Below are 19,749 nucleotides of genomic sequence, written 5' to 3'. Positions count from 1 at the left end.
TTCATATGTGCTTCTTTTGAATTGACTGATACTACGCAATGGAAGGACGTCCAAGTCAAGGCAGACTCATCTGATGCAAGAATGACGAACACTCTCGTCAGCGCGGAAGCCGCGCTAGACGAATACATACTTGGAAACGTTCCACAGTGCATGACATGGCGAACGGTCTAGACAATCGGGATTCGGGATGTGGAGACGGGCGGGGTATTACTACATAGCGGTGTCAAAATTTCGAATCAAGGGTCTGGGGAGCCTTTTATTTTGGCTCCTACGGCGCTAGTACGTCGCAGAAGGATGAGAAAATCAGACTGGGAAGGTTGCTGTGGTCGCGCGGTGCCTCGCTTTCAATAAGTCGCTGATGCTACCCTAAAACGTGGATGCCACAAAGCTTAATATCGCTAATAGACAATAGGGACCGTGGCGGTAGACGGCCATGTCCACGAAGAGAGGGCAGGGATGGCGAATGAAATGAGTACATCCGAATGCTCCGAATGCTCCGACAACGGGCCGAAAGGCGGGGTAAACGAACCAGTTCACCATAAAGAGGTCGGTATTGTTTACGTGTATTTGAATTTGAATTTGATGTGTCGAGGGCCCAAGTTGTAATGACAACATTCAGCCGCAATGAACGAGTCATTAAACGACAAAAATACCTCCCCGTTCTCCTACTCTGAATTTACGCCCGTGATCCCCCGAAGGAACCGAAAAAATAAGCCACAACAAGTCCGTCCGCCACTTTCGGTTTTGGTGCAGCGGACCAGGGATGAAATGTCGAATGATGTATGGTTCTCACAATGCCAAAGTCGGTCACCCCCTCAACTCAAGCGTGCATGATTACCCCTTTCCTGAGGCACTTGTATGTTTAGGTATCATTAGAGAATCTCTAAAGCCTTTTCCGAATGAGCCGTCATCCTTTTCTGTACTCTGCCTGGGTCTAGGAAGCCCTTCGGCATCCGCGATATCGCGTACCCAGCTCGCCTTTTTAATGGAACTGTGCCTAGCTCTAAACATCGTACGCGCTCATCCGTCATTGAAACCATTGTTATGGAACCAAAACACTGCCTTCAGGATTATGCCAATATCTCGCTTTACGATCCCATTTTCTCCACCGAGGACCTAGAACTGTTCGAGGAATTGCGATTTCAGATACTCCCGGAAAACAGAGCACGTTCCAAAGCTTTCCGTATTCGTCTCTCCACGCTCATTAACCAGCGTATCTTACATATAGAATGGAGGATACCCATTACAGAATCCGACCATATGCTATATGCCCCATTGCGATATGGAGTTATACGACAATCTCCTCAGGGTCAATGATCCGCATGACCGCCTTCTAATGCCCATTTTGTTGGCGAACCATTTAATGGACTACCTCGAGAAGTAAGTCGCAACCCAACGCCCGGTTCCTGTCCTGCAGGCATTAACAGCAATCGGAAGCAACTCACATGACAAACTACGAGTCCGAGTCCCTGATCTGTTCAAGATAGGTGCGACGTAGTTCACATTCGGTCGTCCATACTTACGCGATCCCTCTTTCAGCCCCTCTGCTGCAGTCCCGTTCCCTCCCTCCGTCAACTGCATGGCCTGCTGCATTTAACAACACTTCCATGCAGTGCCTCCTTCCCACAGATACCCTGTCCGGAGATTAAACTTCTTCCCTCGTTTTCCGTCCACTTCGCCTCGGGCCAGTTCAAACATCAGCCGTCCAGAAGAAGCGGAAGCATTCGGAAGCAGAGTATATTCAACGGTAGAGAAGCATGTAAGGTAGCGAAAATAAGATATGTGTAATAATGCGACGACCTTATTATTACGCTACAATGAGCTCAAAACAAAGATACACGAAAGAGTATTGCATATGGGACACGACAACAAAAAATATAGAGTAAGATGAAGTTGATACTCAATCGGTACTGTAAAACGCAAGATGCGACGACTCATCGGCAAAAGGGAGTGGATCCAAGTGATAAGGTGCTGGGTTTGGCGAATGTTTGAATGAGAGGGAATGATGGTCGATTGGCGAGCTTGGTTTCGCACTTGTATCGAAGAATAACGAATTGATGGACCGGCCGAAAGATGGGGTGGAAAGGGTGTCCGACTCATCGTCTGACACGTCTTCTATGGCGTCAGGGACCGAGGAATCTTCTATATCATCGGGATCATGGTAGGGAAGGGGATCTTCAATAACAGATGAGAAAGAGGGAGTAGGATTCTTTAATGGAGCAGAAACTTCATAATTGCGAGAGGACGAGTTGTGAAATGGAGAAAAATTGTCTGAATATGGTACAAGCAAAGAAGAAAAGAAACGAGACTGAGGAAGGTCTTCTGAAGAAGCCAGAGGCGACACGGAAGGACTGAGCAACTGGTCATCATCTTCATCAACAGGCAAAGCAGATGTATGAACGTCCGAGTCCGATGGAAAATCGTCATCTTCATCCTCGGCAAGAGTTTCTAGCAAAGAGTCAAGCCATTCAGCTTCCGAATTGTGAGCGTCTTGGTCAGATACAAAATTCCCAGCGTCGGGAAACATAAAGGAGTTGATAGCGACCGAGCTGATTTCTTCCTCTGCCAATTCTTCCTCCTCATCAGGTTCCTCATTAGAATTAAGGCTAGTTTCAGGGTATTCGGACACCTGGGTGTCTGACAGTGTTGAGGTCGAGAGGATGGAATTCTTGAGCAGCACCCAGCGATGCAAACTGCATTGGTCCTTGCTACTAACGGACTCGTACAGCTTGGAACGCGTGATGGAATGCAGAAGAGAAGTTTCGGTAGACATGTGTGTTCTGAATTCGAGCAAAGTCGCGTGAGTCAGGTGTGATGTAATGTCTAAGTGAATGGCGTCAAACAGGATGCGGAAAACGAAAATAGCATATACGGCACGTACGGGGAGTTGAAGTCGGACAGTTAGTTTGACTGTATACGGTAGACGACGTCGGGTTCGAAGAGGAGGGCTCCGTTCTTATTTGTACGGACGAGCTTGTTGACCATTGCCGATATTGGAGTGGGCCAGACAGGGTGTGTTCTGACTTGTGAAAAGTCAAGAGTTGAGGGGGCAACGAGGAGAGGTTCAGGACGACATGGAGAGGACTGGAGCGGTGGAAGTGAAGGTGGGCAGAGACACGGGGGAGGAGTTTATATATATTCCATCACCAACGCCGCACGCCAAACAAAGCACCAAACACGGCACCAAACAAACAATTATTACCCACGCTCTGGCCGCAAACCGGTCCAGTTCGTCGGCTCACTCACTCCAGATGGTCTATATTCATACAATGCGCCCGCAATCATACTGTCTACAATAGCTCAAAGTCCACATTCCCGCCCCAAAATCATATCATCCTTCTTCCATCTTGTCATCCCCGAACTCGTCTTTTACTGTCTCAAGCAGCTTCTTGATCTTGTTCGCACTTTTCGGCGATATGTCACGTGCCACCGCCAGCATATGTGCAGACTTGACCTCATCTCCAATAAGCCGATACACCTTAGCAAGCTGGAACACAACATTCGACTCCTCTGGCGTCATCATTCGCAGCTCCTCCAAGTCTTGAATCGCCGGCTAAAATTACACCAATGTCAGCTTCAAGTCGGCTCGGAGGATCCTCTGGATGTCCATATAATCGGCTACCTACCCCGTATTTCCGCATAGAGACCAGTATCTTCGCCCTGCGATAGCGAACCAATGCATTTTCAGGTGCAAGCCGCACGGCCCTATCAAATAGTTCGAGAGCCCCTTCACGCTCCCCACGTCGCTCGACAGCCTGTGAAATACGTAAAGGACGGAATCAGCAATAGTCATCGCTTCCGAATATGACGCTATCCAGTAACATACCATCCCCACACATCCCATCAAAACTGCACTTCTGGAATGGATTTCTAATGCCTTGCGATAATGGTATTCTGCCAATCGGACTTTGCTCATGCGCAGATAACAAGTTCCCAGTCCGTACCTATCAATTCCATTACCTCAGTATTAAGCATTTTTGATACGCGATTTTCCATGCTCACCAAGCATTATAATGACGTGGGTCGGTACGCAGTGCTGATTGAAAGAAATTAATAGCCTTGTCCAAGTCCTCGTCGATGGACTCATGACCACTCAGAGTGTATGCGTATGCACACGTGGAATCCAGCTGTGCTGCTCGGCGAAAACATGAGAGCGCTTGTGTTTTCTCCTTTTGCAGCGAGAACAGGTTTCCAATAGCAATCCACGCTTGAGGTGACTTGGGGTTGATGTTTAGCAATTCCTGTGCTAGATATGACAGATCGACGGTCTTCTGCAAATGCCATAGAAGGGTCGAATAGACCTCCATATCCCAGAGGCGATACGGTTCCAACTCCCGCAACGCTATAAAAGCACGCTCAGCCTAGGTAGGATAAGCTCGCCTATCAGCAGGTGATTGTTTGACGAGGATTGCCATTGACGCACAGAAGAGTAGTCTTGTTGCTCAAAATGAGCTCTTCCGACCATTGCTAGTACCCATGGCGTGTTCTGATGAAATTTTGGAAGCTGATTTAACTCGTTTAGACACTTCTGGCAGTCATAAATAGCCAATGCACGGGTCGCCCTGGCGAAACGTCGTATTAGGTCGTATATATAGTATTCTGCTAGCTCATTTTCGTATTCCTCCTGTGCTTGCTGTTCTTGTGCAGCGGTCCAGGTGTTTTTAGGGGCTTCGGGGTGAGGCGAAAGTGAAAGTGGTGGCGGGGACGGGAGACGGTTCGTATCTCCGCCAGAGAATACATCATCATCTTTGTCTGATTCTGCAGAAATAGTCCGTGTTTTGCTTGCTTGTCGTCGTCGTTCTCGCGCAGGGGCATGCTAATTGAAAGCGGAGAAATCAAGATTAGTCCATCACAAGAGCGTTTAAGTTCAGGTCAAGTGAACATTAGACTTGCCTTCTGTAACGGATGAGGTTGTTTCGCGCCAGTACCGCTTAGCAAGCGAGTACTTCTCCGCGGGGCAAGTGTTGGTACATTAGATTGGATATTCCCTTTACCAGGAGCATTAGCATTCCTAGAGGGCGCCGCATGCTGAGAACGACGACCGGAAGATGAGAAGATGTTAGCAAATAGCAAGGCCGGGCGTGCGCGTGCCTTTTTCGAGGGATTGTCTGAGTTCAATTTACTGGACTTCGACTTGATAACCTCTGCCTGATGCGACGTCGAACGTAACCGTTTAGGCATGGGACCTGCCTCATCAGCCGATGAAAGTGGCCGAGAAGCATGGTTTTGATGGGGTGCGTGAACTTGCTGTAATCGAGTATTTTTAAGGTTTGGCAACTGGAATTGCTGAAAAGAGTTTTCAACGGGATAAAGGGAGGATTCGTTCGTGGCACTTTCAGGGAAAATTCTCAATATAGCTAACCTAATCGAGTGACCAATTATTTGTACGCACAGGGAGTCGCGGGGACCTTGAGGTAGACCAATTCGAATTGCTTGCGCTTGTCCCTCCGGTTTCCATGTCTTAAATAAATTTCCTCCGCCATTGTCTGGAGTAGAGAATCCGACTTCAATAAGCGTTGGTTTAGACTTCGAAGCAGCTTCATTCTGCGATGCTTTTCTGACTGGGAGAGTCTTTGGCGGAAACAATTCATCGATTTCGGGCATGGTACCTAAAAAGATGATTTTCAGTAGATATGCTAACGGTAAATCGATGGTCCATATACCAACCTAGAGAACATAAGCCTTCAAACGCCTCCCAAAGGTAAGGATTAGAGGACAAGGCTTCTCGATAACTCTTTGAAGCCTTATCTGAGAGGTTCCCTTTCAGGGCCATGTTTCCAGCTCTACATCGAAGTGCCGCCTCCTCCGGAAATGCGTGAGCAGCCCGAGTCGCAGAAAAGGCTGCAACCAGATCGTTAGATGTAGAAAACAAGATTGTAAAGTTGCACACCCGAATTCATATAATTAGAATCATGCAGAGTCGTTTCCAATGCTTCCCTAGCATGCCTATATCGCCCAAGAACGGTACAACACCTAGATTTGATCTCCAAGCACCCGGTGCAACAATCATCTTCTGCGGAGGTGACGAGACCCAAGGCAGAGTATGTCTGGCCCTCACGGAGTAAGGCAATAGCATAGAGATGTCTTGAATCGTGGTTCGTGGGATCGAGGGCAAAATAGCGCTCCGCATGAAAGACGGCCGACTTGGTTAGATCAGCATCGAGGCAGAGCCATATGAGAGATTGGAAACGTTGGCAAAGCGAAGGAAAGAAGAGTCTGGTTGATGGGTCTAGTAGCATAACGCATCCGGTCGAACACTTGGACTACAGGCGACGTGAACAGACGGAACAAAGGAGTAGATTTCAGGTGCGATCGAGGAGGTAATTCGACACGTAGAGGAGGGATGGTTAGTTGAGAAAACAAACCAACGGATGTTGGCCGACACGACCTTGATCCTCCGTCAGAGGTCACGTGCGCAGCGATACGCGTCGCCTCGGGTAATAATTAACGGCCATATCATCGCCAACAATTTCCATTGATTATGACTTTCTATCCTATTACATCTTTAAAAGTACGCCCTCCATTGCCCACGCCTCAGTGACCATGGGGATCACGCTCTCCTGTGGATTCTGCGGGAACAGCCATTAGTATTCCATATACTACTGTATTGCAGCAAAGTTATAAATACTAACCCGGTACGCATTGAATAGCATCATCAATGCGGAGCAAAACAACCGCCGCTTCATAAGCAGACTTCAAGCTCTTGACCTTGGCCATAGTGGGTTCCAAAACACCAGCTGCCACATTGTCTCGAACATCTCCCTTGAATAGGTCTAGTCCGTAGCGTAGGTACACCTTTTTAGGGTCACCAAGAGGTGACTTCTGAGCTGCGTTGTGGCACTGTCGCAACTTTGCCACAAGTTCTGTGGAGTCTTTAGCGGCGTTCACGGCAAGCTGCTTGGGAATGGAAAGCAAGGCATTCGCGAATTCAGCTATAGCAAGCTGTTCTCTTGAGCCCTGTAAGAATTTGTCAGACGTCAAACTCATGAAATCGACTAAGCATTCAGTCTCACCAGTGTTATGGCAAAATTCTCCAGGTAGATGCTCAGGGCCGATTCAACTGCGCCTCCGCCCGGAACAACGGCACCACTCTCTAATGTTCGTTTGATAATAGATAATGCGTCATGAAGTGCCCTCTCCATCTCGTCCAACATGAAATCGTTGGCTCCACGAAGTACGATCGATGCGGAATTAACCACTTTTGTCCCTTTAACTAATATGAGTTCATCGTCTGAAATGCGTTCTTGCACAACTTCATCGGCAGTGCCAAGATAGCTGGCTTCAAAGGTCTCGTCTCCGTTCAGATTGGCCATACTAGCGATGAGTTGGCCACCGGTGGCTTTAGCAATCCGACGAAGATCTTCCTTTCTACAACGGCGGACAGCCATCGCGCCGGCTTCGACGAACTCCTTCAGACAAAGATCATCGATTCCTTTGGTGGTAAACACGACGTTTGCTCCAGCTGCAAGAATTTTTCTGATCCTTTCCAGGGTGATCTCAGCTTCCCTAATGTGTCTGTGAGTGGGGAAAAAAAGTTGCTCCAGTGCTCTGGAGCTCACCGTTTACGAATCTCCTCAAGCTGTTCGGGATCATCCACCAAGATCTGCACACCCAGTTGCATCCGTGCCTTTTGCAGATTAATATCCAAACAAGCAATTTTCGCACCAACGATGCGTTTTTTCATGGCTGAAATTCAATTCTTAGACGATTGTAAAAGCACATGTAGACAAATGAACTTCACCTTGACTCGCCACTGTACAGTTCAATGCATAACCTTGCACGAAAAGGGATTCACGAGCACTGCGCCCATGGGCTTTAAGAACATTGACAGCCTTCACAGGATATTTGATATCACCACGAAGGTTTATCGTCCTAACCGCCTGCATCGCATCAACAGCCATGGGTGCGAATAGATCATCGTCGCTATATAAAAAAAGGATACGAGTCAGCCCGTAGACATTAGATAGAGTTCAAAGTCATCAACACTTACTTGGAAAGAATTTTGCTCGACATGGTCGTTTTTGCAACATTGATCAACGCATCCCTTCCTAAGGTATCAACCTTAATGCTCAACTGATCCTGTAAAAACCTGACAGCTTCTTTACAAGCCAACCGATATCCCGTGATAATCGTCGTCGGATGGATTTTGTTTTTTACAAGTTCGTTTGCCCGACGCAAAAGTTCTGCCGCTATAATGACCACAGATGTCGTCCCATCTCCAACTTCTTTATCTTGCTTTTGCGAAAGATCAACGAAGACACGACCAGCAGGATGTTCAACTGAAAGCAACGATAAAATGGTAGCTCCATCATTCGATATCGTCACTTCCTAAGACACCAAAAGAGGTTTGACAGTGAGCAGCAGTAAACGTATGCATCAAAAAAGAGTGGATTACACCAATGTTGTCCACGAGCATTTTATCTAAACCTAGAGGTCCCAAAGAACTTTTTACGATATTGGCGATAGATTGCGCGGCGAGAACTGGAATGACACGATCAATAAAGGCATACCGGGACAAAAAGATTTGACAGCAAGGCATACCATTTTGATCGCGGATATCCTGTCCAGAGACACGATCGCCACCGAGGAAAGCTCCTGCACGGGGATCTCGTTGAAACATGTTTGAGTGGGATGTGAGTGTGGTTTTAATTAGGGATCAGTCTGAGTGATCTCAACACGGTCGCGCAGACGCGCAGTGTTAGGTAAGCTCTCGAGCCAATTTCATTGGTTCTTGACCTGGAACCATTCTTTCATATAATGATATCCCAATACATGAGTAGATAAATTGTTTGCTGAGGATCATCTTCGATGACGTTTAAGTCTGTATAATTCATATATTGAATATAATTACATGAAGGGCGAGGCGGAAAAAAAAATCAAAAATTGAGATTAAAACAGATTCAATTGTCCCATCCAGGTCAAGAATAGGCGTGAAAACATTACCATCCACCAGAGAAGGTACGGAAGTAGAACAGATAATCAAAAAAGATATAAATCGGACCGAAGGCGAAATGCTAAAGATGAAAAGAGAAAGATGACAAAGTAACATAAGAACATTACATCGAAACAGGTAGGAGAAAAAATGATCATGGAAAGAGTTCAGTATGCCATGAACAGCAGTCAAGTGTTTTTGTAATGTCGATAAATGCATAAATGTCAAAGATTGGAAAAAGCTACACTTGATGCGTGTTGAAAGATGATGAAATCTTGTTGGAGATGTGTCTGAGAGATGAAGATGCTGTAAGTGGAAGAAAATATCGTGGAGTGGAACCTCGAAGCCGGAGAAGTGTTGCTGATTAGACAGCTATAGAAATCAAATAATGCAGGCGACAATACTTTGCTTTCTGAATAAAATTAAATGGCAGCTTGAACGAACGCAAAGAGACTTGAGTGAGCCTTAGGTGGTGTAATTGCGGACCACCATCATGGGTAAATGGTATAAAAGCATTCATGCGTGACTTCCATCCTGCCTCCATTGGGACCAAGCTGGCTTTCATACAAGGATGGGACGTGCGGCATGACAGGCAAATCACTCAGGGTATTGTCGTCCCGTATTACGGAAGTATAATTCAACAACCGAGCGTGAGACGGCTTGGTCCATATGTCTCAGCCCTCGCTAACGGCATGCGAGCCAGTTTCCTTCCCTTGGGCATGGCGGCCTTCGTGGGTGGGGGGCAAGGGCTGTCGCCGATATCCGTGTCGGTGTCATCAGCTTCGGCAGTCGTATTCGCGTCCTCCGCTAGAGTTGATAGAGGAGCAGAGCGACGACCGCGGGCAATGTTTGCTGCAACGAACATTTGGGAAGAAGTCGACACAGTGTTGCGCTTCGTTTGAGAATGTTGAGACTGGGAAGAGCTGGTACTCGTGGACGGCTTATTGCCGCCTTCGCCATATGCATAGGATTTATGCCTTCCAAACTTGACTTTACGAAATTGATCCAAATCTTCTCTGCGCGAAATCGCATGGTTAGGGTCATCCATCCTCACATAAGCAGGTGGTTCGCAGCGGTGGCCAAACACCTTGAAATAAGCACAGTAGCCCCCTTCAAGAATATAGATCTCTGGATAATGGATTTTGGGATATACGTGATTATTTGAAGCGCGGTCTTTGGCGCGTAGATGTTTCGCACTGAAAGAATGACGTTGGTGAATGGCGGCTGCTGGAGTTTACAAGCACAACTCACAAGGTAGGTGCCCGTTTGGCACTAAACTCACAATGGAAAACAAGGATTGTTTTCCTCACTGTGTCACCACTGACTGACGGCTTCGGCTTGGTCAGACTTCGCCCAAGGAGCAATTCTTCGACAGCAGCAGTGGTATTAATATTGACAGCTCCAGGGACGTGTCCGCCGTTATATTCATAGTCAAATCGGCAGTCGATAACATGATAATCATGTATCTGTGGCTCAAATTTGCCATTAATAAGGGCGTGGAGCTAAAGAGGTTGTTGAAATAACCGAGTCAACACGGTGACAATGGAACGTACAGTTTCAGGCTTGATACGCATGAGGCCGTCTTCGGTGACCTTGTGGCAAGGCAAAATTTTGCCATGAGCCTCATTGTCACCAAATCCCCCCAAGCCGGGAGCCATGTATTTGGACACCGGACTAGCCATGAGCCGGCCCGGGCTATCTCGTACCGCCATTGGGGAAGGATGAGTGATAGACCTCAAGCTTTCTGAACCATCGCGGCGTCGGAGCGTTTTACCTTGATGTCTCTTGGCGTAAGCTTGCGCAGGCGAGGACTGATCGGGACCATCGAATGAGGAATCCTCCGTAATCTGGTCCGAGGCCAATGAGGGAGGTAAAAGGGCAGAGAATGCTCGACGGACAGGAACACCTTGGGGACTGGCTTCAGTGGGTTCGATCTCAGCATTGAAGAACGCAGCTGTTTTGGGGGGTTGAGCCATGGAGGAGGCAATAGGTCGGCGAACGCGTTTCGAAAATAGGGATGGGGCACCGAGGCCCTGCAGCGTTGTTTTCCCATTGCTCATACGGTCAAGTTTCGCTTCGGATGGCGAAGGAGGAAAGTATGGCGAAGATGCTAATTCGTCAACTCGGCGCGTAGCATCTGGAGAGACAGAGCGACGTTTCTTGGGTTCACGAGCTGGAGATTCGAACGACCTGCGAGGAGATAAAGTGTTATAAAATAGAGTGTCGAATGTCGACTTGGCTGTACGGGAGACTGGCGAAAATGACAGAGGAGCAGTGGTTTCCTGCGCCATAGAAAATGACGAGTCAACGTCCATAGCGTCATCGGTGGGAGAAACTGGTACAGGATCCTGTTACATCCAAATTTTGTCAATTCATTGTAAGCTGGAATTTACAAATGTTACGTGCCTCTACCACGTGGCCAGAGGTATGAGAATTCATAAGCCATTCAGCAGACAAGGCAGAACGCTGCGTGCATTTATCTGTTGAGCGAGAAGATGTATTTGACGAATCTGATGTATCAAACGGCAGGGGGACACTCTGAGTGCTTGATAAATGACTTGATGAATTATTGCTGAGATCATTTCCAAAGAGTCTGGCGCCGCTCGTGTATGCACGGGGACGAGAAATAGATTTCTGACGTGCAGAGTCAGTAAGAGGATTTCTAGACTGCGGGGCAGGTGAAATATCCATGGGCTCGGCATAATCACGACCCGGAGTAAGAGGGACAGAATTTTTCTGAGGCGAATGAAGCGAAACAGTTGACGCGAACGAAATTTCTAAATCCGAAGCAGAAAAGTCGTCAACTTCGCGTTGAACAAAATGTTGACTGCGTTTGGGGGCAAGACCTGAAGGCGGCTTGAGAGGTTGACTCGTTGTTCGATGAAAAAAAGACATCATGTGGTTGATTTCAAATGTGCTGCTTAGAATTTCTCGTGCGTCTCTTGTATGGGCGAAGGGAAACTAAACATGATGACCATGTCGCGGAAGTAAACGAGAAACATTGAGTTTTGGTTCATATGATTGGGGGAACAGCACGACAAACCAACTTCTAGATAACGAATACGGCTTGTTGAAAAACGACAAATGAAGCGGCTGAATGGTAAACGGTAGAGATCAGTTTTGTGAAATGATAGGAGAAACAACGTGGAAAGTTGAACATTAGCGGCTATTGTGCGCTCATAAGGACACTTGTTCAACCAGATAAACCATGAAGTGGAGTGGATCCGAAGATACAAGAGTTCACAAGTTTGGACCAAGACCTAGTACCTACCTAGGATCTAACGAATGTGCAAACGGAGGGAGCCGCACCTGGAACAAGTGGAAGTAATAGGTAATTTAGGCGCTAAAAAGGTGACAAGACGCGAAGTTCTCACGATGTAGTCGAAGCGCAAACACCGCTGTGGACAATTGTGGGTCCCGTAACCCTGCACAACGGTTAGGTATAATTAATCTGATAGGAAAGCGAATACTCACTGGAAATATATGAGGTTTCCCCAGGAAACAATAGCCTGAAAAATAGACCGGACACTATTGCGAACCACCTTACGAGCGCGTGGCTACAGCGTGTGGAAGATGTGGAAGCAGGACTAATTTACCACATGTCTTTATTTGCGACAGGTTGGCCAATGTTCAACTTTCACGTGACTAGCAGACTTTCGCTGCTTTGTTCAGAAAAGGAAATTTTCGACCTTCCCCTGTCGGGTGCCGTTATCAATCTCAACATCAATCAAATAATGTGAAGTTTAATTACGCCGCATTACGGCATCTATTGTTTCCAGAGCTAATGCGCCATCTTGTTCACGTACAGGCTCTCGTTAGGATTGTTCCAATTGATATCTGCCCACCTATCACCAGCTAGTTAATTCTTGTTAGATACCAGAAAAACAAAACGCACAAGGGAAATGTCGGCGGTATGTTTTCGTGATGTACCTCCGGATGACGCCTTCTAATTGTTTCATCCAATTGTTCGTAAACAATCTGTGGGAGAATTGCGTCAACCAGCGACGTTACAAATGGAATGTTGAGGTTGGTAACCTGATATCCAGCGCTATTCAAATGCAAACCATCAACTAAGAATTGATCCAGTACCGCTTCGTCTCGATTGGCTGCCTCCCAGATCAACGTCCAAACGTCAACTGTGGTGACATCTTGTTCATTGCCAATCTCCAGGACTGCCTCGGCATACGACCGAGTCGTCTCAAACAGCCGATCCAAAGCCAGCGGCGGATTACGCGATTCCAGATCAGCGCGCCGTTGATGTGTATTGACAGGCGGAGGAGTCAGAAGTATCACCCTGGTCCCGGGTGAAAAGAACTCCGAATTCGGCGACTTGACCATTTGTACCATCTTTCGTAGATTTTCTTTGAATCGTTCCAACGGAACATGCTGCGGCGATGGACGTATGCACGCGTCGTTGGCACCAAACCAAATCGTGAGGATTCTGATTTTCGAGGCCTGAGGGGACGGGTGCTTTTGGATGCACTAGCCATGTGGTTCATTTGTATTTGTCGCCTCAAGCGAGTTTTCTTTGTTTAACTTACCTGTTCAAATACCGGCAATGCCCAATCAGTGTTATATCCAGAGAAACCGCGGTTAAGTACATCTAGCTTTCTCGCATAGACATCTGTACGCAAGATCACCACTGAGTCCGAGGAACGGGTTCTGATCATGTTCCGACTCACGGGAAAGTCTTTGACCCAAGGGATCCAAGCCAGGTTCCCATGCACCCTGAGTGATAGAATCTCCGAAAAGCATCAAGATGTCCTGAGCGTTCGTAGCCATGGTGTTAGAGGCCCACCAATGCTGGAAGTGAATGCATAAATAAATCTTATCTAGAGATTAACAGCTGAGTGCGGCAAACACCGAATGACTCCTAAGCACATCTTTTCATGAGTGCTGACGAGCAAAATTCCAAAATACCTCTCCGGGTATCTAATAACACAGCATACCTCTGGAACGTCGACGGTCCGTTTTCCTAACTCTATCTCAAAGGTACTGACTTACAATGTAAACTTTCAAGGTAGATATAGCCAAACTTCGCAGCAAACATCATATTTGTGGTATCCTAACTGGCACTCTTCCTCATTTATCGCAACAAAATGCCTTTTTGGGGATTCCTCTAGTCCTTCTTCCAGAGGAGGTCGTTCTTCTAGTGGAAAATGGTACGTTACCCTCCATTTTTACTGTAACCCTGGCGCTCACCCATTGTTCCAGGAATAGCTGTCCTTATAGACGACCCTATCGCCCACGCACAACCTAGCCTTGTGGAAATCGAAAGCTGGAACAATGAACAGCAAGCTGTGTTTCGGCAGCAAATGGTTGCTAACGAGGCAAAATTTGCAAAGCAGGAACAAAGCCGGTCTCTCTCGGAAGATGCAATCCAGAAACGGAAGGAACGAGAAGAACGAAGGCGTCTCGCAGCTCAAAAACTCGCACAAGATGTTAACAACGACAATGGCCTATTTTCCGTGGAGTCCGAGCCCGTGACAAAGGAGGCAACATTGGCTACACCGCAGTCATCAATTCCTACAGGAACATATACAATCAGCATCCCAGCTTCATCGGAGGAATATCAATGGTATTCTCCTCATCATGCAACCTTCTCGACAATCGAGTCCGCTCAAAAGGCTGGGATCTGGACGTATCCTTCCAACTTAAACGAGCGTGCAAGATGTGGCGTCTTTAGAAGTTTATCGGAGCAAGGTTATTTCATGGGGAGCGGGGTCAAATTTGGAGGCGATTATCTCGTGTATCCAGGTCTAACCACATTACTCTTATTCTTAACGAACTTCTCATCATTTTTTTCTTAGGTGATCCGCTGAGGTATCACTCTCATTTCGTGGCCACGGTGATCGACTCCCCTACACAAACACTTCGACCAATGGAAATCATTGCCCATGGCAGGTTGGGTACTGCTACAAAAAAATCGCACCTTCTATGTACATGGGATGATGAAAAGAAACAAGTTTCATATCTTTCAATAGAATGGGCTAGTTTCGGTTGAAGAAACCGCAAGTACCTATATTATCACGCATTACATTAATAGAGCATTTGAAAACATGATCCAAGATTGTAACACCTAATCTAACTTTCTCCGAGCTCCAATGTTAACGCGGCTCTGAATTGGCCTCGTTGGCCGAGTAGGAATAGACTTCAAGGAATTCAGTTCAATGCCACTTCCCTCCTCGATACTATCGGGAGGACCACCAACAGCACTATTTCTACTCACATGCCTTGGTTTTGTTGGTGGGACTATCATGTCAAGGAACTTGGCGATGAGGTCATTGAGGAAAACCACTGGACCGAATATATGAAGGCGAATAGGTACGAAAGGAGATGGATGGCGGATAATATCGTTATCCGTTTTGCTTGTAGGGTTGTAGGGATTGATTGGAGCTGGGCTTGCGTGTGTTGCCAGGATGATGTACTACGGAAAAATCAGTTGAAGTTGTGAATGTTTTTAAAGAGAAAAGGGAGCATACCAGAGGGTATACAAGAGCGAAGAGAGCGAAACTGGCGAGTCCATTTCCAAGCATGCAAATCACGGCAGAAGGAAATCCTATGTATCCGATAACATGAAAATCCTGATAGCAAATTCAACCAGCATAAGACTGACCAAAGGCAAAGTAATAAGCCCAGCGTTCCTCGAGATGTCGTATACGGCCAGAAAACGAAAATCCTCGATTAATCCAGACAGACCTAAGAGTCCAAGATGAATGCTGAGATGGAATGTTCATCATAAGAACAATCCTCACTCAAAAAAGTAATACCTAGAGTCATTTAACATCTTCCATATTCACTCCGTAAAAAAAAGAAAATTACTTACGAATCGACCCAACACATAAAAGCAAACTCCAGACCAAATCCAATATACGGAATCTTCTTCAAGCCATAAGAAACCACCAACGAAGTGAACACCATCACAACACGATACGCAGACGTAGCCAATTGATTAAGAAAATTCGAATAACTTCTCGGTGGTTGAACAACTGCACGAGATCCAAAATGTAAAAGAAACGTCCGCTTAGCGATGACACTACACCACGCCATCTAATAAACACCATAAAAACTCAAATTCGCATTTGCGGAAAGAAGAGCTAATGAAGAAACTCACATTGAGATAGAAAGCGATTCCGACTACTGGGAGTAACCATAATATTTGATAAAACCGTCCCAAGTTCCGGTGCAGCCATTTCTCCTGGTCTTTGACCAAAGGATGCAAGAAGATGTCATACGTGTAAATGGATGTCAACGACAGAGAGTTGAGTAGTACTGATTTGAATATATTTGCACGGATTTCTGCATCGCTGTAATATTCCGTGAGTTTAAATTAACCGTTGAGTGAGGGGAAAATAAGTGTACTTGGCAATCGACGAAATTAGGGTATGAACACGGAATGAATCGTAGAGTCCTCGAAGAGCCCATGTGAGTTGTAAAAAGATGTTCTCATGTAGTGGGATGAAGTGAGGGTATGTCGAACGAGCGCTCATGTCGTTGGTAGCCCGAAATAGAGAAATATTACGAGCAAATGCTCATAGGTTGCAAATGACGTGCTGGCAAAGTGTAACCAGCGTGTATTTAAACCCTAACCCCGTTTTGGGTTTAGTGGCGTCACCTCATGATCATGAAATATCTGATCTAGAACCAAGCCGTTGAATAGATTGATAAATAAGGACTACCCAAGCTGCCACGACCAGGATCAAACGGACAGCGCGACAAAAGTAGTGTTACAGGAAACCACAAAACTACAAGTACAGATAAAGATTAGCAATAAACGGAAATAAACTTAACGACTATCAGAGATGTACGAGGAGAGAAGGGGATTGGTATTAATGAGATAAAGGTGAGATGGATACCAACCACCATTCCGGCGTTATCATGTCTACTTGCTTGTTGTCTACGACTGGTTGAGACATGAGAATGCAAAGAAAAGATAAAACTTACCTTTCTCTTCGTCCCCGCCTTTGCTGAAGATCGTTTCGCGGCAGGCTTCGCAGCGGGTTTCGCAGATTTCGATGCAGATTTCGCAGGTTTCGCAGGTTTCGATGCAGGTTTCGATGCGGGTTTCGACGCGGGCTTCTTCGCGGATGGCTTTCTCGTGGTGGCTTTTGCAGCAGCTTTTGCTTTTGCAGGCGCTGTCGTGCCCGTAACAGCCTGATTTACTGTCACTTGTGATGAACGAGAAGCTAAAACGAGCGATCTGACCTTCTTAGCAGCCCCTCGTTTAGATGCCGTGCTTGTTTTCTTCGCTGCTGGTGCTTTTGTCTTCGACGCAACAGCCTTCTTAGATTGAACCGCTTTCTTCGACGCCGGTTTCGCTGCAGTCGTTGATCTGCTCTTTGGCGCTGAAGCTTTTGTGGCAGTAGCTTTTGTCGTATTCTTCGTCGGCGCCTTTGTTGTACTCTTGGTTGAAGCCTTGGTTGCGGCCGGCTTCTTCGCAGAAACAGCCTTCTTGGGGGCGACAGCGGTTTTGGGTTTGGCGGCGGCCTTCGGCTGAGGGGCAGGATTGTTCTTCCGCATCGTCAGAATAACAATTATAAACATAATAATTAGTAGTACCTCTTTCTCTACAGCTTTGACTTTGGGTGTAAGCTTGACGCGCCCCGAAGGACCTGAGAACGGTAATTAGACATTTGTAACAGTGCACAGTAAAGATAATTACCCTTGGGAAGTAGGAAGACGTTATTCTCGGCACCCTTTTGAAGGGCTTTGGAAAGTTGTGTAACTTGAGCGGTATGGATTTCAAGATTGTATTTGGATTCTACGAACCTAGAGGAACAACCGGTAAGAAGAAAAACGACAAACCACTGACACAACTTACTTCTTGATCTGCGGTCGTGAAACGCCAATTCGAGCATCCTCTGGGTGGGCGATAATACATTCCTAAGTGACTCGGTAAGTCCGATCGACAGAACAGATACGCATATTACACGAGTACTCAGATCCGATACTAACTTTGATCATATCTACCCATGGGGGGTGGCTTGGTTTGGTTGCTTTAGTCGGCTTAGGCCTGGCAGCGGTAGGCTTCTTCACGGTCGGGACAGGCTTAGATTGCGTCGCTTTCCTGCCTCTAGCCATTGTTGATGTTCCTGAGATACTGGGTATAGAGTAGACAAAGATCAAGAAGATAGGGCGCTAAGCGATGACGGAAGACGAGTTTGTGAGAACGGTATTCTTGGGGAAAAGGAGGTCTGATATCATTAAGGTCCGCCATATTTATACCTCCGCCTTCGCGTCATGCACGTGATCAGTCGCGTCTCCGATCAACAAGGTCGAAAACCGTTTCAGGTAACTTTCCATAGCGATCTGACCAGTCTTAAGCACCTTGATAATTGTGCTCATAGTCAACATGGGCAGCAGGTACTACGACTTTACTTCTGTATCGACGCTGTATTTATCAACGGACGCTTTGATTTACAGGGGAGGAACTTTAGAAATTAGAATCAACAAAGCCGTTGAAGTTATTTTTATTAGTCACATGACTCGTGGTACAGCCCATTCACGAGTTGTTTTTCTGTGTCCTGTTCAGCAATGTCAATAACGCCTGCCCTCAGAGCTGCTGCTCGTTCTGCTTATCGGAGTCTCTACCGAACGGCTTCCACCACATTCGCAGGTATGCCATGGGTTTATTAAACGAAGCAGCTGTACTAATTGCTGTGTATATCTACAGGGGATGGGCCACTACTAAGTGGTATGTGGCGCAGAGTATTCGTTATGCCGACATGTGAACATCTGGACAGCTTTCCGGCAGAAAATGCGAAATGATGCTATTCAAGCTAGTTCAGTGACAAGTATGGAAGAATACCAACAGCATAATCAATTGGCCAGAGATATTGAAGTGTTCTTGCGGAAGAATATTGTTCAAGGCATCAAGGTAGCAGAAACGGCGCAAGGCAATACTGCAACGTGGCGTATGAGCTTTTTTCCATCTCCTCGTTGCTTGAGTTACCTGACGCATTAACGTAGGTTTGAAAATAACCAAAGACACCGAATTAGGTGTCAATGAATCAATTAAAAACCCACAGCCTATGGAAAGCAGTCGCAGTGCGAGGAGGAAGAAGCAGACGTATGTCTTCCGCTTTAATGGATTGCAGGTTCAGGAGTAACCTGCTGACAGATTGTCTTCAGATGCTGTTCAGCTTGAAACGAATGCGACATCATCTTCCCCGTCCCGTCCTTTGAACTATTCTGCACGTAAGAGAGCTCACCAAGACCGTGTTGTCCCGGAACTGCGCGAGGAAGACTTGGAAGAATCTTTTGTTCGTGGTAAGCATTGGTGCACATGTAGCCTAGACAGCATTTAACGTTACGTGGTGGACAGGAAGCGGGCCCGTAGGTCTTTTTTACAACAATAATATCCATAGACGAACTAGTAATATGTGTTTGTATGTTAGGGTGGACAATCTGTCAACAAAACGGAAAACAATGTCCAGTTATTACACAAGCCTACTGGAATCCGAGTGGCATGTCAAGACACACGTTCTCTGGCCCAGAACAGAAAGATTGCGCGAAAGATACTTCTTGAGAGGGCATGTTGATTTCTCCCTGCTTGGCTGGTGCATCAGCGCTGATGGCGTGTCCGGTAGCTTGACCGGATTGATAACCCTGGGCTATCGAAGGAAGACATGAAGCGTGCTCGGCAGATTGAGAGAGAGCGGCGGCGGCGTAAGAAGGCGAAGAAGAGGTCTCTTGCTCAGGAGCTCAGGAGAGGAAGTACATAGAATAATAGATAAGTAACTTGGATGAGTGATCGGGATGTTCCGATGGACGAGTGAGCCACTGCTTCACGCACTCCTGTCATATCAGATCCATGC

At 46.7% G+C, this 19,749-nt stretch overlaps 10 protein-coding genes across 10 annotated transcripts in view; 2 read left to right on the top strand and 8 right to left on the bottom strand.

The window, feature by feature from the left end:
• Positions 1–791: 791 nt before the first annotated feature.
• Positions 792–1,047, bottom strand: AGABI2DRAFT_190802 (hypothetical protein). Its single transcript, XM_006458461.1, has one exon. The coding sequence runs from the start codon at positions 1,009–1,011 to the stop codon at positions 835–837; it is 177 nt and encodes a 58-aa protein (XP_006458524.1). The 5' UTR covers positions 1,012–1,047; the 3' UTR covers positions 792–834.
• A 367-nt stretch (positions 1,048–1,414) lies between these two features.
• On the bottom strand, positions 1,415–3,091 carry AGABI2DRAFT_183554 (hypothetical protein). Its single transcript, XM_006458460.1, has 3 exons — positions 2,919–3,091; positions 1,540–2,823; positions 1,415–1,487 (listed from the first exon to the last, which is right to left on the bottom strand). The coding sequence occupies exons 1-2, from the start codon at positions 2,983–2,985 to the stop codon at positions 1,901–1,903; spliced, it is 990 nt and encodes a 329-aa protein (XP_006458523.1). The 5' UTR covers positions 2,986–3,091; the 3' UTR covers positions 1,415–1,487; positions 1,540–1,900.
• Positions 3,092–3,180: 89 nt separating this feature from the next.
• AGABI2DRAFT_190801 (hypothetical protein) lies at positions 3,181–6,343 on the bottom strand. The gene is made up of 9 exons (XM_006458459.1): positions 5,891–6,343; positions 5,668–5,841; positions 5,393–5,609; positions 4,894–5,332; positions 4,424–4,816; positions 4,003–4,361; positions 3,827–3,944; positions 3,627–3,755; positions 3,181–3,553 (listed from the first exon to the last, which is right to left on the bottom strand). Exons 1-9 carry the CDS (start codon positions 6,237–6,239, stop codon positions 3,332–3,334), a joined length of 2,400 nt encoding a protein of 799 aa, XP_006458522.1. The 5' UTR covers positions 6,240–6,343; the 3' UTR covers positions 3,181–3,331.
• Positions 6,344–6,440: 97 nt separating this feature from the next.
• AGABI2DRAFT_190799 (hypothetical protein) lies at positions 6,441–8,646 on the bottom strand. The gene is made up of 8 exons (XM_006458458.1): positions 8,542–8,646; positions 8,396–8,481; positions 7,991–8,328; positions 7,742–7,923; positions 7,560–7,686; positions 7,014–7,506; positions 6,633–6,957; positions 6,441–6,569 (listed from the first exon to the last, which is right to left on the bottom strand). Exons 1-8 carry the CDS (start codon positions 8,618–8,620, stop codon positions 6,535–6,537), a joined length of 1,665 nt encoding a protein of 554 aa, XP_006458521.1. The 5' UTR covers positions 8,621–8,646; the 3' UTR covers positions 6,441–6,534.
• A 923-nt stretch (positions 8,647–9,569) lies between these two features.
• Positions 9,570–11,827, bottom strand: AGABI2DRAFT_148970 (hypothetical protein; the record flags this gene model as incomplete). Its single annotated transcript, XM_006458457.1, has 4 exons — positions 9,570–10,128; positions 10,184–10,434; positions 10,486–11,280; positions 11,345–11,827. The coding sequence occupies 4 exons, from the start codon at positions 11,825–11,827 to the stop codon at positions 9,570–9,572; spliced, it is 2,088 nt and encodes a 695-aa protein (XP_006458520.1).
• Positions 11,828–12,666: 839 nt separating this feature from the next.
• On the bottom strand, positions 12,667–13,746 carry AGABI2DRAFT_190796 (hypothetical protein). The gene is made up of 5 exons (XM_006458456.1): positions 13,615–13,746; positions 13,474–13,556; positions 12,968–13,414; positions 12,828–12,910; positions 12,667–12,777 (listed from the first exon to the last, which is right to left on the bottom strand). The coding sequence occupies exons 1-5, from the start codon at positions 13,712–13,714 to the stop codon at positions 12,714–12,716; spliced, it is 777 nt and encodes a 258-aa protein (XP_006458519.1). The 5' UTR covers positions 13,715–13,746; the 3' UTR covers positions 12,667–12,713.
• A 75-nt stretch (positions 13,747–13,821) lies between these two features.
• AGABI2DRAFT_148968 (hypothetical protein) lies at positions 13,822–14,936 on the top strand (the record flags this gene model as incomplete). The annotated part of the gene is made up of 4 exons (XM_006458455.1): positions 13,822–13,897; positions 13,957–14,094; positions 14,147–14,689; positions 14,743–14,936. 4 exons carry the CDS (start codon positions 13,822–13,824, stop codon positions 14,934–14,936), a joined length of 951 nt encoding a protein of 316 aa, XP_006458518.1.
• A 75-nt stretch (positions 14,937–15,011) lies between these two features.
• AGABI2DRAFT_115549 (hypothetical protein) lies at positions 15,012–16,422 on the bottom strand (the record flags this gene model as incomplete). The annotated part of the gene is made up of 7 exons (XM_006458454.1): positions 15,012–15,359; positions 15,415–15,491; positions 15,549–15,631; positions 15,688–15,702; positions 15,759–15,982; positions 16,047–16,239; positions 16,295–16,422. 7 exons carry the CDS (start codon positions 16,420–16,422, stop codon positions 15,012–15,014), a joined length of 1,068 nt encoding a protein of 355 aa, XP_006458517.1.
• A 392-nt stretch (positions 16,423–16,814) lies between these two features.
• On the bottom strand, positions 16,815–18,013 carry AGABI2DRAFT_115548 (hypothetical protein; the record flags this gene model as incomplete). The annotated part of the gene is made up of 6 exons (XM_006458453.1): positions 16,815–16,829; positions 16,877–17,443; positions 17,492–17,544; positions 17,595–17,701; positions 17,754–17,815; positions 17,888–18,013. The coding sequence occupies 6 exons, from the start codon at positions 18,011–18,013 to the stop codon at positions 16,815–16,817; spliced, it is 930 nt and encodes a 309-aa protein (XP_006458516.1).
• Positions 18,014–19,360: 1,347 nt separating this feature from the next.
• AGABI2DRAFT_148965 (hypothetical protein) overlaps positions 19,361–19,749 on the top strand; it is a gene marked incomplete at both ends in the record, with an annotated part of 2,215 nt that continues 1,826 nt past the window's right edge. The window contains one exon of the mRNA XM_006458452.1: positions 19,361–19,468. Coding sequence (XP_006458515.1) covers positions 19,361–19,468 — 108 coding nt within the window. The remainder of the gene's footprint in view (positions 19,469–19,749) is intronic.

The sequence above is a fragment of the Agaricus bisporus genome, assembly GCF_000300575.1.
Source record: "Agaricus bisporus var. bisporus H97 unplaced genomic scaffold AGABI2scaffold_2, whole genome shotgun sequence".
NCBI classification, from domain to species: Eukaryota; Fungi; Basidiomycota; class Agaricomycetes; order Agaricales; family Agaricaceae; genus Agaricus; species Agaricus bisporus.
Note: the sequence above shows the minus strand (reverse complement) of the source record. Positions and strands in the feature narration are given on the sequence as shown.

Coding starts and splice junctions, on each gene's coding strand:
- AGABI2DRAFT_190802 (XM_006458461.1), bottom strand. CDS start 1,011: ATGTTTAGAGCTAGGCACAGTTCCATTAAAAAGGCGAGCTGGGTACGC.
- AGABI2DRAFT_190799 (XM_006458458.1), bottom strand. CDS start 8,620: ATGTTTCAACGAGATCCCCGTGCAGGAGCTTTCCTCGGTGGCGATCGT. Junction 7,507..7,559: donor CTTGAGGAGATTCGTAAACG/GTGAGCTCCAGA, acceptor CAGACACATTAG/GGAAGCTGAGATCACCCTGG. Junction 6,958..7,013: donor AGAATTTTGCCATAACACTG/GTGAGACTGAAT, acceptor AAATTCTTACAG/GGCTCAAGAGAACAGCTTGC.
- AGABI2DRAFT_190801 (XM_006458459.1), bottom strand. CDS start 6,239: ATGCTACTAGACCCATCAACCAGACTCTTCTTTCCTTCGCTTTGCCAA. Junction 5,610..5,667: donor TGAAGGCTTATGTTCTCTAG/GTTGGTATATGG, acceptor TCATCTTTTTAG/GTACCATGCCCGAAATCGAT. Junction 5,333..5,392: donor CAAGGTCCCCGCGACTCCCT/GTGCGTACAAAT, acceptor TTTCCCTGAAAG/TGCCACGAACGAATCCTCCC.
- AGABI2DRAFT_183554 (XM_006458460.1), bottom strand. CDS start 2,985: ATGGTCAACAAGCTCGTCCGTACAAATAAGAACGGAGCCCTCCTCTTC. Junction 2,824..2,918: donor CGAACCCGACGTCGTCTACC/GTATACAGTCAA, acceptor CCATTCACTTAG/ACATTACATCACACCTGACT.
- AGABI2DRAFT_190796 (XM_006458456.1), bottom strand. CDS start 13,714: ATGGCTACGAACGCTCAGGACATCTTGATGCTTTTCGGAGATTCTATC. Junction 13,415..13,473: donor CATTGCCGGTATTTGAACAG/GTAAGTTAAACA, acceptor CCACATGGCTAG/TGCATCCAAAAGCACCCGTC. Junction 12,911..12,967: donor TGAATAGCGCTGGATATCAG/GTTACCAACCTC, acceptor ATTCTCCCACAG/ATTGTTTACGAACAATTGGA.